The sequence below is a fragment of the Calliphora vicina genome, chromosome 2 (assembly GCF_958450345.1).
Source record: "Calliphora vicina chromosome 2, idCalVici1.1, whole genome shotgun sequence".
NCBI lineage: Eukaryota > Metazoa > Arthropoda > Insecta > Diptera > Calliphoridae > Calliphora > Calliphora vicina.
Genome location: NC_088781.1, coordinates 125,364,509 through 125,383,753, shown reverse-complemented (window position 1 = coordinate 125,383,753; position 19,245 = coordinate 125,364,509). Strand labels below are relative to the sequence as shown.

General features: G+C 30.7%; 2 protein-coding genes across 2 annotated transcripts in view; one reads left to right on the top strand and one right to left on the bottom strand.

The window, feature by feature from the left end:
- The window catches only part of Hr39 (Nuclear hormone receptor FTZ-F1 beta), a 67,776-nt gene extending 65,415 nt beyond the window's left edge, over positions 1-2,361 (top strand). The window contains exon 7 of the mRNA XM_065501144.1: positions 1,950-2,361. Within this exon, the coding sequence (XP_065357216.1) occupies positions 1,950-2,033 (84 nt within the window). The 3' untranslated portion in view covers positions 2,034-2,361. The remainder of the gene's footprint in view (positions 1-1,949) is intronic.
- Positions 2,362-12,554: 10,193 nt separating this feature from the next.
- LOC135950836 (uncharacterized) lies at positions 12,555-18,005 on the bottom strand. Its single transcript, XM_065500362.1, has 2 exons — positions 12,865-18,005; positions 12,555-12,768 (listed from the first exon to the last, which is right to left on the bottom strand). The coding sequence occupies exons 1-2, from the start codon at positions 18,003-18,005 to the stop codon at positions 12,555-12,557; spliced, it is 5,355 nt and encodes a 1,784-aa protein (XP_065356434.1).
- Positions 18,006-19,245: the final 1,240 nt, after the last annotated feature.

The window sequence follows — 19,245 nt, the reverse complement described above, 5'->3', positions numbered from 1 at the left end:
CCTTTTTAAGGCATGTTCGAAAATTCGAACAAAATTTCGAAATTCTAAAAAGTGTCAAAAAATAATGAGAACATCCTCAAAACAATGAAATTAATGAAAATTATAGCTTCTGCTGCTTCATTATGGAAATATTGCTTTTCGAACATAGCATTTATTTGAGAAATTTCAAAATTATTTCATTATTTTGTTAATTATGAAGTTTATTCTGCAAATTCTAGCTTTTTAAGGCATGTTTGAAAATTCAAACCAAATTTCGTAATTCTAAAAAGTGTCAGAAAATAACAAAAACATCCTCAAAATAATGAAACTAAGCAGCTTCATTTTTGAAATATTGCTTTTCGAACTTAGCATTTATTTAAGAAATTTCAAAATTATTTCATTATTTCATTAATTATGAATTTATTTTGCAAATTCTAACTTTTTAAGGCATGTTCGAAAATTCGAAGAAAATTTCGAAATTCTAAAAAGTGTCAGAAAATAATGAGAACTTCCTCAAAACAATGAAATTAATGAAAATTATATCTCTGGTCCTTTTTTTCGAAATATTGCTTTTCGAACATAGAATTTAATTGAGAAATTTCTAAATTATTACATTATTTTATTAATTATGAAGTTTAGCATCAAAATTATACCTGTTTAAGGCATAACCAGGAATGTTTCAAAATTCTAACAAAATGTCGAATCAAGAAACCTGTAAAAATGTTCGTATCTAAAGCTTAATTTTAAAAATATTGATTTTCGAACATAGATTTTCTTTTAATTTTTTCATTATTTTAGGTAGTATTAATTTTATTAACCAAAATAATACATTTTAAGACATGTTCGAAAATTCGAACATAATTTCGAATTTCTAAAAAGTGTCAGAAATGAAAGTACACTTCATTAAAACAATGAAAATGATAACATTTTTTCTATCAGAAGTTTAATTTTTGAAATATTGATATTCGAACATTCAAAACCTTTGACAAATTTTTAAATATTGCTTTTCGAACATAGATTTTCTTTAACAAATTTGAAAATGTTGCATTATTTTATTAATTAATGAAGTCTATTTACCAAAAATTTTAATTTTCAGACATGTTCGAAAATTCGAACAAAATTTCGAAATTCTTAAAAGTGTCAGAAAATTTTTTGTATTTTTTAAAATAATGAAAATACATATGTAGTAACAAATTTTCGAACATAGATGTTTTTTAAAAACTTTGAATTTGTTTCATTATTTGTTAATTATTAATTTTATTAGCCAAAAATACTATATTTTAAGGAATGTTTAAAATTCGAAATTCGAAAGTGTCAGAAATGAAAGTACACTTCCTTAAAATAATGAAAATGGTAAAATTTTTAGTATCGAAAGCTATTCGAACATTCGAAATTTCTTCAGTAAATTTAAACATTTGCAAATATTGATTTTCGAACATACAGTTTTCTTTAACAAATGTGAAAATTATGCATTATATTATTAATTATAAAGTTTATTTCCCAAAAATTATACCCTGTCAGAGATGTTCGAAAATTCGAACAAAATTTCGAAATTCTTAAAAGTGTCAGCAAATATTTTGTGTTCTTTAAAATAATAAAAAATATGTAGAAAAAATTATAGTAACAGATGCTTAATTTTTTAAATATTGCTATTCGAACATAGAACATGATATATTACTATTCGAACATTCGAAATTTCTTAAAAAAAATTGAAAATATTTTTGCAAATAGTAAAAATTATAGTAACAGAAGCTAAAAAAATTTAAATATTGTATTTGAACATAAAACAATCGAACATTTCTTCATAAAAATAAGAAAATTTTTAATTATTTTATAATTATATAGATTTATATTTAATTTTTTTAATTCAGTTCTTTTTATTTACAATCTATCCAAAGATATTAAGTAAATTTTATATATTTAATTTCGAATCAAATATTAATTTTTTAAAATTTCCTTTTCTATTACAGTTGGGCAAAGAAATGCTGTCTATTAAATCTCGTGATGGTGGTGACTTTAATTTATTAATGGAACTTTTAAGAGGAGAACATTGACAAATGCCTTCAATAATTATTTTAAGCACAACAAAAACAACCATTAAATTTACCATTACAAAATGGTATTTCCATAAACACACTCTCTCTCTCTACCCCAAATCCCTACAAACAAAACATAAAACTTATGTTTTGTTTTCAACAAAAAAACAAACAAAAATATTCAAATTTGTTTAGTATTTTTTAAATATAATTTTTATAAAATTTAAGCTTAAAAAAACAAGATTTTTTATAAATTCTACTAAAAATATATATATAAAAAAATAAGTATAATTTTAATATTAATCATAATTATATAATAAAGAAAATGTGCCTAATAAAACAAGAACTTAAATGAAACTGATTTAATATTAAAAAAAAACAAAATTTGAAAATTAAAAAAAAAATCTAAAAAAAAAATTAAATTTTTGAAAACAATTTTGCCAAATTTTTTTTATATAAAAATAATAAATCAAAAAAAAAATAAAAAAAACAAAAAAAAATACGATTTTGTATAGAAAATTATAATAAAATAAATCCTCGAAGAGACTTGATTTTTTTTTAAACAAAATTATAAAAAAAGCAAATTGAAATATTAAACTATTTTGTATTAATAACTAGAGCAGTAGTTTTTAAATAGTATTTTTTATATATTTAACTATAAATAACCTAATTCTAATATTAATTAAACCACAATTATAAAGGTGTTTTCATTAAAAACAAAACACCAACAATTTACAACAATCATTATTATAGCATAATATTCTAAACTTAACATTTTTTAAACATAAGTTTTTTGGTTTTTTTTTATAATAAATATTTTATATTTTTTTATATAAAAGTAAATAGATTTTAAGCTAAAAGAAAAAAAAACAAGAAATATTTGTAAAAAAAAATAAAGCAAAAAAACAACTCAAAATTAATTTTCAGTGTAGAAATTAACACATTCCTGTAGGGATATTTAAATGCTTTGATAACAAAACAGACTTTCTCAGAAGTATAACAAATGACAAGCAGATACTGAAATGTTTCAGTTTGTTGTAATGTTTGAGAGAGTAGTCTGGCAGTGTCTTTATTTAGCTTATTTATATAGCCTGCAGGAATATGAAATTTCTAAATTATATTTTTGAAAAATTTGTTTTATTTCTTTTTATTATAGTTTGTTAAAATTGTAAATATATAAAGTTTTAATTTTTTTATATTTTAAGTTTTATATACAACATTATACATATTCAACAATTTTATAAACATCCAGGCAGCTCATTAAAAAAAAGAAAGAATTTAAAAGTTTTTAAAGTTTTCAGATTGAGGTTAAACCAATTCATTTTAATTTAGAGGTTTTAAAAACAAATTCCAATAGAGTCTTCCCAATGGGGCTGCCCCTAAATATTTAAGAAATCTAGTTTTACGAACTTTGATTTACTTAGCTGAATCTTTATCAATTAAGCAATTTATTACCCATAATACTACTTTTTAAGTCATGTTCGAAAATTTCGAATTTCTAAATTGTGTCGGAAAATTAATTTACTTTCTTAAGACAACGAAAGTGTTAAAAACATTTAGTAGCAGAAGCTTTTTTTTCGAAATATTCCCTTTCAAATATAGATTTTTAAACAAAAAATTAAAAAATATATTTTTTTAAATTTTTTAAAAAATTAAAAAATATTTTTTTTTAATTTTAAAATTTGTTATAAAAAATACTGTAAATTGAAAAATTTCTCAAAGCTATAAAATTGTTAAATTTTCATTTTCGAATATAGAATTTCTTTTTAAAAAATGGAAATTATTTCACTATTTCATTAATTATGATGTTTATTATCAAAATTCTACCTTTTATGGCATGTTCGAAAATTCAAACAAAGTTTCGAAATTCTAAAAAGTATCAAAAAATAATCTAAACTTCTTAAGACAAAGAAAATGTTAAAAAATTGTATTAGCTGTATCTTTATTATCGATATATAGCTTTTCGAACATAACATTTCTTTGAGAAATTTCAAAATTATTTCATTATTTTATTAATTATGAAGTTTGTTATCAAAATATATCTGTTTAAGACATGTTCGAAAATTCGAACAAAATTTCGAAATTCCAAAAAGTGTCAGAAAATAATGAAAACATCCTCAAAATAATGAAACTAATGAAAATTATAGCTTTAGCAGCTTCATTTTTGAAATATTGCTTTTCGAACATAACATTTATTTGAGAAATTTCAAAATTATTTCATTATATTGTTAATTATGAAGTTTATTCTGCAAATTCTAGCTTTTTAAACATGTTCGAAAATCCGAAAGAAATTCTAAAAAGTGTCAAAAAATAATGAAATTAATGAAAATTATAGCTTCAGCTGCTTTATTATGGAAATATTGCTTTTCGAACATAGAATTTAATTGAGAAATTTCTAAATTATTTCTTTATTTGTTTAGTTATGAAGTTTATTATCAAAATTATACCTTTTTAAGGCATGTTCGAAAATTCGAACAAAATTTCGAAATTCTAAAAAGTGTCAAAAAATAATGAGAATATCCTTAAGACAATGAAATTAATGAAAATTATAACTTCAGCAGCTTCATTTTCGAAATATTGCTTTTCGAACATAGCATTTATTTGAGAAATTTCAAAATTATTTCATTATTTTGTTAATTATGAAGTTTGTTCTGTTAATACTAGTTTTTAAGGCATGTTCGAAAATTCGAACAAAATTTCGAAATTCTAAAAAGTGTCAAAAAATAATGAGAATTTCCTCAAAACAATGAAATTAATGACAATTATAGACTCAGCAACTTCGTTTTACTTTTTTAGGCATGTTCGAAAATTCGAACAAAATTTCGAACTGCAAAAAGAGTCAGAAAATAAAAAAAACTTCCTCAAAATAATGAAATTAATAAAAATAATAGCTTCAGCAGCTTCATTTTTGAAATATTGATATTCGAACATAGATTTTGTAAAAATATTTGAAAATTGTTTCGTTATTTTATAATTTTTTTTAACCAAAATAATACTAACTTTTAAGGCATGTTCGAAAATTCGAACAAAATTTTGAATTTCAGAAAATACTGGAAACTCTCAAAATTATAAAAATTTGATTAACAGCAGATACATTGTTGTAATACAAATTTTCGAACTTAGAATGTCTGAGAAATTTTAAAATTTTTTCATTACATTTTATTATGGATTTTCAAACCTAAATTGTTTTCACACTATATAATTTCATTTTTCGAACATATTATTAAAAACGTAACAAGGTTTTAAGCAGAGCTTCGAATTAATTCATTCAGTTTGAGGTTAATTCATTAAAATCTTAATTCAGAATTAAAAAATGTTAGCCATTAATTCCATAAATCCATTCTCAACATCTAAATCTTAAACTTCATTCAAAGGCTTTTATTTAAATAGAATTCATTCATCGATGAATTAATTCACAATAGAATTCATATAACATTTAAATGATTAAATTTTTGTTAATTCAAATCTAATGCAAAATGAATTAAAATATGCCTTTTTGTAAAAGATTTGAATTGAAGAAAAATTTAATCATTCAATAAATTTTGAAAGTAGCTTTTAGTAATGGATGTGAATCAAAAAAAAATTTGAATGATTCAACAATGAATTAATTCTATGAAGAATGAATACTCAGAGTTGTGAATACAATCCTTTTGAAGTACAAAGGAATTAAGCGCATGAATTAATTCGTAATGAATTCAGTTAAGGAATGGTTAAAGATAGAATTTATTTTGATTTCGTAAATAGAATTAGGAATTACTTATTTTGAACCTTTGGTTTTAAGCAATTTAAAGTACAAAGGAATTAAGTTTATGAATAAATTCGTAATGAATTCATTAACAGATATACAATTTATTTTAATGACGAAAACGGAATTAGGATTTAATTCTTTTGAGCCTTTGGTTTTAAGCAATTTGATGTAAAATTCCTTGATTCAAATATTTGAAAATAAACTCAAATATTTCTTGATCAAAATCGAGTAAATCTATGAATTCAAGCAATTCGAACCTGTTGATATTTAAAATTTCAAGGAAATAATTGGTTTATTCAATGCATGAAAAAGGAATTCAATTACAGCCAGTTCCAGGATTTGAAAGAAAAGTTAGTCTCCAAAATTTGTATGAAAAACACTAAAATTTATTTCCAAAGCTTTTCATACAAATTTGTTCAACTTACTTTTTATTCCTCATCCTGAAACTTGACCTTGAATGTTCAAGACTATGTTCGAAAAGTATATGCGTTTTTTTAAATTGTTTTCATGGGGGATCAAGAGCCTGTAAGAGGACCTACTGCAGTTTGAAATTTTATGGGAAATATCGAATATATAATTTTGATTACTTAAATATTTAATTTGATGACACAATATACAAATTGGGTAGCACTGTAAAGGGAATACTCAACAGTTTTAAATATTTTGGTACATTTAAAGTTTATATTGCTTTTGGTACTTTTTAAAAATAAGTACCATTAGAAAATATAATTTAAGAGAATCTTACAACCCCTTTAAGAGCTTTAAAATGAAAGAAACTTGTTTATTATTTTTAATTTTGACTCTTAATTATTAGATAATTGTGATAACATTTGAAATCACACACAATTTTACTAGTTTTTAAATAAAAGCAATCTGAAAACTTACCTAACTTTTAAATTCTTTCTTATATTCACTAATTTTTATTAAATTTATTTGTCAAATTATTTTAAAACCATAAACATAAATACATTTTAAAACACATACATACATATGAAATAAATTGTAACTTATCCCTCTCATTCCTCCCATCTCTGTAACCCCCTTCCCCTCCCCCATAGAACAACAAAAACAATAGCATATAGTTTTAGTGCAATTATAGTAAAAACAAAACAACAACTTATACTTAATAAATATAAATAAACAAAATTTATTATAAATAAAAAAAACCATATATGATAATATGAAAAAATTAAAAAAAGAAAATAAAATATTCCAGTGTTTTCGAAATTAAAATAAACAACAAAATAGAAACTAAATAAATATATAACAATGATTTAATAGAAGCAATTATTTTGTTTAAATAAAAATTCTGTAACAGGATTTGAAAGATTTGAATTACTTTTCTTATGTTATTTTATATTATTTCTTTTATTTGCAAGGGATTTTAAATAAATGTCAGTAAAATTAAAATGAAACAGCTGTTAATTGAAGAACGATTTTGTATAGCATCCTATCAGTTTTATTAACTACAGCAAAAATTATTTAAACATTTTTAACAAAAATACTTTTTGGAAAAAATCTTTTTTAAAATAAAAACATTTTCAAAAAGGTTTTTTAAACGATTTTCTTTTTATATACTTTAGGTACTTGAAAACCAGTTAGAAGGCATATGAGCAAATAATTTTTCTTTTAAAATTTCAGTAATTTTTTTTTCATGAATAATTTTCGGAAGAGGGACCTATATGGGAGCTATGGCCAATTATGAACCGTTCGCCTTGAAATAAGGTCGTGTGAATTATTTCTATATGAAACTTATTATGTAGATAACAAAATTTTTAAGAGATTTATAATGATTTTTGGAAGTATATACGGTATACTTTAAGATGGGTGTTGGACTAATATTTTTGGGCATTACAAACATCAGCACTACTCGCTCTCCCTAAGTGGGGGAAATGGAAATAAATCTGTAACTTCTAAATCGACAGTCCGATTTTAATAAAATTTCCCACGACTATAGAGTAGGCTCAGTAGGATAGGCACCAATGTAGTCACATATGCCTCTTATTTAAGGAAGCTTCTTCCCATAATAAGTGAACTTATGGAATCAGCTCTCAGCGTTCTGCTATCATGGGCCAGGGAAAACGGTATAGGTGTCAACCCTGCCAAAACCAAACTGGTGCTTTTTACCAGGAGATATTAACTTCGAGAATTCAGATGATACTTTTCTATAGACTTCAAGCGAAGCCAAATATCTTGACATAATTTTGGACTCTAAGCTCTCGTGGAAACGTAATGCTAAGGCTGAAGAGATGGGGTCTAAAATCATATATTGTAAACTGGATGTACACCGCGATCATAAGACCTATTTTGACCTATGGGGCTTTTGTATGATGGAGAGCGGTGGACATTAGGATTCACCTTTCTATTCTAAACAAGGTGCAAAGTTTAGCATGTCTTGCAATTACTGGCTTTATGAATTCCACCCCTCAGCCCAGTCTAGAGACGATGCTAAATATAACTCCCCTTGATATATATATCAAATGCATTTCTGCTTAGTCTGCTCTATGACTTAAACAGTCGGGCGGACTAAAGCATGATCGTATTGGTCACGGCACCATCCTACAAAAAAATAGGCAGACCAATCATGGAACAGGAAACGGACAGAATTTTGATAGAACTTTTAGGATCAGTATACCGTCATGAGATGATTGGGCCGCGAATTTTGTCCGAAAGGACGATGTGATCTCAACGGATGGTTCAAAGATATTACCATCGATTACCCGGTACCTGTACCGATCTATGCCATCGATACAGCCGCGAGAAGAATCCGGGAACTGAATCTCGAAAATTCGACTATTTACTTGGACAGCCTTGCATCAATCAAGGCTCTTAACTCCCATGTTATTAGATCGAAATGTCTTCTCGATTGTATCCAATAACTGGCACAACTGACACGACATCACATCCAGTTGATATGGGTTCCAGGACATGATGAATGCGCAACCAAAGAGTCGTCCCTAGACATAACTCTTGCGCAAAGGAATAGTGACACTCTGATGACCGTATCGAAATTGATAGATGAATGGGCTTTGAGTGCGACGGAACTCAGATGGTAGAATATCGTTACTTGTAGAACATCCACGATGCTCTGGCCCACTCCGACAAGGTATAGGACCAAAACTCTTTGGTATCTTAGTAGGAATTCGATTAGGCTTCTTACGGGCACTGTATGATTGGACATATGAACGTATGGGTTACCCACGTTATAGCTATCGTAGAAGTTGTTTGGATGAAGAGGAGGAGGAGGAATCTATGTGACTGCTCAGCCTTACAAGAGCGAAGACTACTGCATCTTGGTAGCGCTCATGATCTGGACTATCAGGCCTGTCACACATTTTGTTTGAAAACTGAAAGTGGTTTCATTCCGAAAGAATTTTTCGTTTAACTTTTTCTAAAGAAGCAAAATACGGAATTAATTCCACTTTCGATCGGAATGAAATTCTGTGACAGGCCTGTATCTCAGAATTGTGTCACTAGTAAATATGATCAGTTTTATTAGAAGTACCGGTTGTTCCTCACGGGACCTCAGGAATCACATAGTCAACGAAATTAGGGAGGGAAACTATTCTCCCTTCATGTATGAAATCTCAGAATAAGGGGTATAGTATTGCTCGTAAAAGTGGCCCAAAATTTTACGTCCGGAATGCGCTTCGCCAAGAAATTTATCTTTTAACTCGAATTTAATATTCGAATTAAATATTTTTCTCAGTAAATTTAAAAAAAAAATTTGGAAAAAACTGTTTTGAAATAAATTTAAAAAAAATTTTGGAAAACAATTTTGAAAAAAAAATTTTAATTTTGTATTAAAACCAATTAAAACCATTTTATAAAAGAATAAAAGGAAAATATTGAAAATTAATAAAAAATTTAAAATTCAATTGATTTTTTTTACCTGACATTAGAAATTCTTCTTTAGTTAAAGACGTATGTGCTTAAGACTTACGTGCTTAGTTAATGATTTACGTCATTAGTTATGTAATTACGTCTTTAGTTAAATATTTTAGTTATTAGTTAAAGATTTACGTCGTTTAATTTTAATTACTAATGTCTTCAGTTAAAGACTTATGTACATACGTCTTTAGTAAAATATTTACTTTAGTTAAAGGCTTACTACGTCTGTAGTTAAAGTTAAAGACTTAACACCATTATCACAATGTATAGTTATGTTTTAACCTAAAGTTGAAGTGACAGTTTTCATACAAAAATTATTTTAACCTACAGTATAACTATAAGTTAAAATATAACCAGACTTTGTGTTAATGAGAGTTAGAGCTATTTTTTAACTTGTTAGTTAAACGTAGCTTAACAAGCTCTTAAGTTAAAGCTGAAACAAATTTAGGTGGTCTTTAAACAATGATTGTGTTTTTCACTTGTCAGTTAATAACTGTGAATTTTGTTAGCATGGCTTTAAATTTTATAAAAATCTACCATAACTTTATTTGTAAATTGTATTGTTTATTTTTGACAGCTCTAACTTACATTTAACTGGCCAATGATGCTCAGTTAAACCCAGATTACAAACTAAATAAACAATAAGTGAAAAAGCAACAAATTTAGTTTAAACAAAGTTTAAACAAAGAACGTAGCTCTTATGGTTTTATGGAAACAAATGTTTGGTTTTATTTATAAATTATTATTATAATATTTATATAGTTTTTTTATTAAATAAAACACAATTTTTCTCAAAACAAAACTCTAAAGTTTCTATAAAAAACACATTAACAAACGACTGATATTTACTTTATTGCGCTAAACAAGTTTGTATTTTAACACAAAAAATTAACACAATTTTGAAAAATTATATTAAAAACGAAATAATTTTCAAAAAATTTCCTAAAATAAAACGAAAAAGAAAACATGTATATTTTATAATAGCAATTTTTTTACGCAAATTTTGTATAGAAAATATTAAAATATAAAACTATAGTTTCTTATAAGAAAGAAATAAAACTTTTGTAGTAAATTTAATAATGATTGAAATAAAATCATTGCAAATTAAATAAAACAAAATTAATGTTGTGAAAAAATAAAATGAAATGGAGTTTAAATTTGTGGAAAATATCGAAAATACTTTATAAATTCTACTCTGAGTTGTTGTGGTAAAAGTTTCTCCATTGTCAAAAGCTCTTTTATGGGGGTCGTTCTGAAGCACAGTTCCTGTAGCCATGAAAACTTATTAGTAACTAGTTTGTCATTATATTGGCTTACAAATATACTTACCAATTACTTGAAAAGTAAGTAAAAATAATAGACTTTCTTTGTATATTTTTTAATTAAAATTACTTATTATCCATTTCAGCCTTTCCTTTCTTAATCATCAATTTTCATTTTCTTCAAATAGTGTTTCAAACATCCCGGATAATTTATATTATTCTTCTTTCTTAACCACTTGGGCAAACAATAGTAACCATTTTCCCTTAAAGAAACCGGCAAAGCGGAGGGTTCTATAATTACAAATTTACTTTGATTTACCGAGTATGTTATCTCACTTAAATTGTAATAGATTTCCTTAGGCAACGGAATTTGATAAGTTTTAACTAAATCCTTTTCCATTTTCAAGCAAAATATTAGTTGCAGGATGAAACATACTTTAGCAACGAGTTGCATGGTAGACGAATTAATAACAAATGTTGTAAGGATTTTTAATTTCAGTAATGGAAAGCTATTTGGACAATAATTTTTTATAACATTTTTATAACTTTAATGCAATATGAATAACTAGTATTAGTTTATAACTAGCAATAAAGTACATTAACCCTACAACTGGTATGGGTTTATTATGGAACAGATGTATAACCACAATAGACCAACGATTAAATTTTCTTTATAAAAGACCAGTGATTACTGTTTAAACAAGCCACGATTGGTGTCTTCAATTCTCTTTATAAAAGACCAGTGATTACTGTTTAAACAAGCCACGATTGGTGTCTTCAATTCTCTTTATAAAAGACCAGTGATTACTGTTTAAACAAGCCACGATTGGTGTCTTCAATTCTCTTTATAAAAGACCAGTGATTACTGTTTAAACAAGCCACGATTGGTGTCTTCAATTCTCTTTATAAAAGACCAGTGATTACTGTTTAAACAAGCCACGATTGGTGTCTTCAATTCTCTTTATAAAAGACCCACGATTACTGTTTAAATAAACCACGATTAGTGTCTTAAATTGTTTTAATAAAAGACCCACGATAACTGTTTAAACAAACCACGATTACTGTCTTAAATATTGTTTATAAAAGACCTGTTATCGCTGGCTGCGATGGTCGTCCATAAGGGGCGAATTTAACAACACCAAAAAAGACACAAACAATTTTAAATAATTTGCAGTAATGTGCGGTGCGACACGGTGCGTTTATTTCTATTAAAAAAATTATTAAAATTAAATAAAAGAAATACAAATAATGTTCAACTACTTACCGCAGTGCTTTTCCCTTATGAACTGACTTTACTTTAAATTATTATTTTATTTGGACCACTAGTTATTTATGTGTATAACACATTAAAAATAACGGTACCAACTTAACGAAACAAAAGCACTGCAGTGAGATCAATGTAAAAAAGAATAACAACTAATACATAATCTTCACTAACAAATAGGTAAATAAGACAAATAAACAAAACATTAAGGCGGCTCACAGGACGCCATATAACTTCAAATAAATATTTTAAATGAATTACAAAATTATACAATGAGAAATAATAAAGACAAATAATAAAACAAATAATAAAATTTCAGCTCGCTTATGAGCCATTCGGCGACATCCCCACCCCCGTGGATCGGCTACGATTCACTACTCCAAATCAAGGACAGCAAGCTTGGAAACAGGTCGCTTTAGTATTCCTGTACTAGTACGTACATCAGCACGACGAATAACACCATCTCTACCTATAAACACCTCTTCCACTCTGCCTCGTTTCCAATCTCTACGGGACACGGCTGGATCGCAAATTATAACCAAATCACCAATAGCAATAGGCTTCGTACGTTGACACCATTTGGAGCGTCTAGTCAACGTGGGCAAATATTATTTTATCCACCTGTTCCAGAAATGATCACGTAGCTGACGGGAAATGCGCCACTGCTTTTTTAGTACAACAGACTGTTCTTCTTTTGCTCCGGCAGGAGTTTGTGTTGTATTAGGGCAACCCAACAAAAAATGATTAGGCGTTAGTGGTTCTTCATCTTCGTGGCTCAACCGCAAGTGTGTCAACGGACGGGAATTCACAATATTTTCCGCTTCAATCAGGAAACTTTGCAGTGTGTGTTCACGAGGGGCCGATTCTTTCAAAGTTGACTGCAACACACGCTTTACACATTGGACCATCCGTTCCCATATACCACCTTCTGCAGGATTATGTGGACAATTAAACTGCCAATCTATACCTTTAGATGTAAGTTCATCTTGAATTTGAGCCACATCAAATACTTCACTGAACCTCTTGGCAACTTTATCAGCACCAACAAAATTTGTACCATTATCGCTCCTCAGTCTTGTAGGCAGGCCACGTCGATTTATAAAATTGCGTATGGCAAGAATACACGCATCGGTTGACAAATCGAAAGCGACTTCCAAATGAATGGCCCTTATGGTCAGGCAAGTAAATAAGGCCACCCAACGTTTTTCATGGCGACGACCAACGGTTACAATAACTGGACCAAAATAGTCCAATCCAGTGTAGGAAAATGGACGAATATATGGCGTCAATCTGTCTTTTGGCAAAGAACCCATAAGTGGTGGCACCGGCAATGTACGACGAAATCTGCAAATAAAACAATTAGAAACACGCTTACGTAAAATTTTTCTAAGGCGGGGAATCCAAAATGATCTTCGAATTTCACAAACTGTAGCTTCAAAATTTTGATGTTTCATTTTTTCGTGTACATGGGCCACAAACAACTCGGTGACAGGATGAAACGACGGTAATATAATCGGACGCCTTATATCCAATGGTAACCAACTAGCTGCATCCACACGACCATAAACTCGAAGTAATGAATTTTCATCCATATATGGAGTCAGGGCATACAACTCACTACTTTTGGGCAAAGTACCTTCATTTTTAATAATTTCAATTTCAGCGCTAAATTTTTCTCGTTGGGCTTGACGGCAAAGACAAATGTCAGCACTTTTTAACTCTGCAGTAGTTAAACCATTTCCTTCTTCAGGACCAATCTTCTTTTGGCAACGATTTATAAAACGTAACACCCAGGCAATCGTACGTTTTAATTTCAAATATGATGAAAATCTATCGAATTCAAAAACAACAGGGGTATTTACCAGCAAAGCAAATTTGGGACGAAGTTCTTCAGTGTCTAGGTTACAAGTAGGTATTTCTTGCGTTTTTGGCCATTCATCTTCATATTCGTATAGAAATTTAGGTCCCGTAAACCAGCGGCAATCATCTGAAAAATTAACCTGGCTTTTCATTCTTGTAGTTTCATCGGCAACATTAAGATTTGTTGGCAGCCATCTCCAATCTGCTGGGCTAGTAGAATCAAGAATCTCAGTAATTCTATGGGCAACAAAGGGTTTATATCTTCGGCTTTCAGATCCAATCCAACTAACTACGGTGGTTGAATCACTCCAGCAAACGATTCTTGATACCTTAATGGAATGTTCCTTCAAAATTGTACCCATCAAACGAGTACCCAATACAGCAGCCTGAAGTTCGAGCCGAGGAATACTCATTGCTTTCAGAGGAGCACATCTAGTTTTTGCAGCTACAAAAGTCACTTCAATTTTATTATCAGCATTTATAGACCTCCAGTATGACACGGCACCAAATGCATCTTCACTAGCGTCGACAAAAACATGTAGTTCCAGGCGAGAAGGAACACCATTTCTAAAATAAAATCGAGGCACTTTAACATGGATGACATTTTGTAGCTCTTGGCGCCAATTATTCCACATCTCGTTTAATTCTCCGGGCAATGCATCATCCCATCGTATATTGTGTCTCCAAACTTCACGCATCAGTAACTTTGCCGTTATCATGTAGTAGCTCAGGAAACCAAGTGGATCAAAAACGGACATAACCACACTTAAAAGCTCGCGTTTTGTTGGACACCTCATACCTTCTATAACATCAGCATTCACGTTGTGGAACTTCAAATTGAACCTGAAAGTATCATCTTTAGGTTGCCAATACATACCAAGTATCTTCTCTGATTGTAGCTGGTTGACATCGCTGGAAAAATTCACCGGACTTTCCACTGTACCTTTAAGAGCCACAATTACTTTAGAAGAGTTCGATGAAAAATTACGTAGTTCAAACCCAGCTGATTTATGAATGTCGCGCACTTGTTTGGCAATCTCAATGGCCCTTGCTTGCGTCGGAAAACTATCCACAAAATCATCTACATAATGATGATCAACAATCGACTTCACTGCACGAGGATATTTATCACGATAGCTTAGGGCATTTGTTTCTTTGACATAATGGGCTACACAAGGCGAGCAAGCAGCACCAAAAGTCATGACTAGCATTTCATAAGAATCAGGTGGTTCTCTAGTGTCTTCACGCCAAAGAAATCTTTGAGAGCATCTATCTTCAGGAGCTACAATAACTTGGTGAAACATTTCTTTGATGTCCCCACACACTGCTACAGCACCAACTCGAAAATTAAATAAAACGGATGGCAGAGGCTTATATTGCTGCGGGCCTTTTAGCAGTTTAGAATTCAGGGAAACACCTTCAACAGTTGCGGCAGCATCAAACACTAAACGAATTTTTCCTGGCTTATTAGGATTAATCACTCCAAAATGCGGAAGATACCAAGTCCTGGGGCACAAATCAGCAGCTTCAATAGGCGACAATTTACGTACATACCTCTTGGACAAATAATCCCTCATGATGGATTTGTAGGCAGCACCAAATTCAGGACTTCTATTCATCTTTCGCTCAATACCAACAAGTCTATTTAGAGCCATGGAGTAGCTATCAGGCAACACAACATCATCTTCACGCCACAAGAGCCGAGTTTGGAATCTACCATCAATCTTAACTGTAGTTTCGTTCATAATTTTCCGAGCCCGTAAGTCATCCTTTGATTCTATGACCGGCAATAACTTCACACCAAAATTCTCCGTTTCAAAATAATTTGCCACTAAGTCATAGAGTCTTTGCTCTGGCTGAACTGACAAAAGACACAAATTTTCGCTAGATTGCTTACCCATCATTTTCCCAAATACGACCCATCCTAATGGGGTGTTAGCAGCATATGGACCATTTTCATCCAGAGACACAATTTCATCAGGAAGTCCCAGATGAGAATGATCTAATCCAATCAGAACTTTGGGAACAACATCATTATATAATTTAATGGGCAAACCAGGATGGCGACTTAAATCCATATTGAAGCTTTGGGCCGGCAATTTTAAATTTGAAACTCCATAAACGTTTCGCAAGGCATATTTTCTCTGCTTACCAATTCCACTTACGTGCATATCAACCACTGTTGCCGTTTCTTGTGATGCCTTACCAGCATACCAATTCAAATTCAATTGACTTTGATGCCCCTGAAGACCAAGTTTCTTCACCAAGGAGCTGTCCACCATAGTAACCGATGAACCTTCATCCAACAACGCATAGGTTTCAATTTTGTTACTGGGACCATAAAGCACAATTGGCACCACTCGGAACAACAACACACCTTTATATGCAGCTTTAGACACACAGCTAAGAACAGACTCATTTTCATTTGTGGAACCACTTGGAGCAGGCGACTCAGACGAAAGCGTATTATTTCCACCATCATTAATTTTGACATCATGTAATAATTTGTTATGTTTTCTTAGACAACCATCCACGGGACACGTCTTTCGATAACGGCAAAATCTACTCGAATGTCCACTACCGAGACACGAAAAACATAACCTCATTTTTTTTACTTCACTCCAACGATTAGGCACACTTAATGAACCAAATTTTCTACAATCAAATATTTTATGATTTGCCTGGCACATAGGGCATTCTTGTTGTTTACGTTGACCATCAGCAGCATGAAGGACAACTTTTCTTTTTGGTTCATTATTTTGACGATTTCCACTTGTAGTTTGCACCATTCTTACCAAATCAGCAACATCTTTGAGCCATTTGCTAAAATCCAAAATAGTTGGGTATGGTTTTATTGTTGAGGCACAGCGGGCCCACTCCATTCGTTTACTCATTGGAAGCTTTCCGACCAATTCTTCCATTAATGTTGGATTAGCTAAATGCTGTTGTCCATTAGCAGTTTCCAAAAAGGCGGCAAGATTCCGCACTTTAACAGCAAAGGGCACAAGCTTATCCACAGCACTTTCACTAATGGGCGAAATTTCTTTCACTTGTTGTAGCTGGCAACGAATAAGCATCTCTGGGCGACCATATTGAAAACACAATTGTTCCATAACCATACTCACGTTATCTGCATGGATCAGCAACGACTTCACACATTCACGGGCATCACCCTTCAAAGCTTTTTGGAGCCTTAAACAATTTTCAAAATTATTATAATTATAAACAGCAGTCGATTGATTAAAAGCCGTTGAGAACATGGGCCAATCTTCAGGCGAGCCACTAAAATCCGGTAAATCATAAATTTTTCGATGCATCAATAACGAACCACCATTTTGAGACAATCGGAAATTTGGCGGCAACGGTTGACTTCCACACAAATTCGAAAAATTATTTTCATTGCAGCTTACCGAAGAAAATGGCGTACGACGTTCATTGCAGTCAACGTTGGCTGAGGCAGAATTGTCAACGTTGACTTCGCTGGTACCCGTTACTGGCGGCGCCATATTGGATGGCTGTGGCATGGCGGCTGAAGAACTCGGCGTCGAATTAGCGTTTGTGGCAATCGACAACGCTCGCTGGGCATTTAACAACTGGGCCTGAAGAATGTTGATCTGACTTTGAAGGCCTTCCAATTTAAGCTGTGCAGAAGAGCTTAAATTATTTTCAGCAAAATTTTGTTGGTTATGTTGAACATTGGCAACTGTGGTAGCTATGGCATAAGTTGTTCCGGCGGCGGTGGAACTTGTAGGCACTCCGGCGACAGAAGGAGCAATTACAATTGGTTGATTTGTTGTGACGTCAATAGTACTTACGTTTTGTGGAGGCACTCCAGCGGCGGAGGGAGTCAAAGATGTTCCGGCGACATGGGCAGGCAAAGAAGAAACTCCGGCGACCGATGGAGCCACTTGTTGAGAAACAATTTTTGTTCCGGCAGGCGAGGAACCACTACTAGGCTGGCTCATTGTTGACTGTAATCGCTGGCTTTTTCTTGCTGGGGAGCGATGCATTATCAACCACAAATAATCACAAGCGTTTCTCAAAGAGCACACAAAATCTCACAAAATCACAGCAAATAAGCACCAAAATGTTTTAAATATATTTTTATTTGTTCCGGCAGAAAGGGAACCACTTTAAAATATTTTTAAAAAATGTATTTTATGTTCCGGCAGGCAAGGAACCACTTTTGGAAATCTTCAAACAATTATTTTATGTTCCGGCAGGCAAGGAACCACTTTATTTATTTCCAAATTAATTTGTATTTGTTCCGGCAGACAAGGAACCACTTCGCACAAAAATCTGCAAACTTTGTTTTATTCCGGCAGACAAGGAACCACAAAAAATTTAGCAAATATCAGCTCAAAAAGTGCGAAATAAAATTTGTTATCGCTGGCTGCGATGGTCGTCCATAAGGGGCGAATTTAACAACACCAAAAAAGACACAAACAATTTTAAATAATTTGCAGTAATGTGCGGTGCGACACGGTGCGTTTATTTCTATTAAAAAAATTATTAAAATTAAATAAAAGAAATACAAATAATGTTCAACTACTTACCGCAGTGCTTTTCCCTTATGAACTGACTTTACTTTAAATTATTATTTTATTTGGACCACTAGTTATTTATGTGTATAACACATTAAAAATAACGGTACCAACTTAACGAAACAAAAGCACTGCAGTGAGATCAATGTAAAAAAGAATAACAACTAATACATAATCTTCACTAACAAATAGGTAAATAAGACAAATAAACAAAACATTAAGGCGGCTCACAGGACGCCATATAACTTCAAATAAATATTTTAAATGAATTACAAAATTATACAATGAGAAATAATAAAGACAAATAATAAAACAAATAATAAAATTTCAGCTCGCTTATGAGCCATTCGGCGACAAGACCCACGATTGGTGTCTTAAATTTTCTTTACATAAGACCCACGATTACTGTTTAAACTAGCCACGATTGGTGTCTTAAATTTTCTTTACATAAGACCAACGATTACTGTTTAAACTAGCCACGATTGGTGTCTTAAATTTTCTTTATAAAAGACCCACGATTACTGTTTAAACTAGCCACGATTGGTGTCTTAAATTTTCTTTACATAAGACCCACGATTACTGTTTAAACTAGCCACGATTGGTGTCTTAAATTTTCTTTATAAAAGACCCACGATTACTGTTTAAACTAGCCACGATTGGT

What these genes read in the sequence shown, in the direction of transcription:
- LOC135950836 (XM_065500362.1), bottom strand. Translation starts at nt 18,005, where the DNA reads ATGAGCCAGCCTAGTAGTGGTTCCTCGCCTGCCGGAACAAAAATTGTT. An exon ending in GCCGGAGCAAAAGAAGAACA is followed by an intron (nt 12,769 to 12,864) that starts GTCTGTTGTACT and finishes CACGTTGACTAG; the next exon opens with ACGCTCCAAATGGTGTCAAC.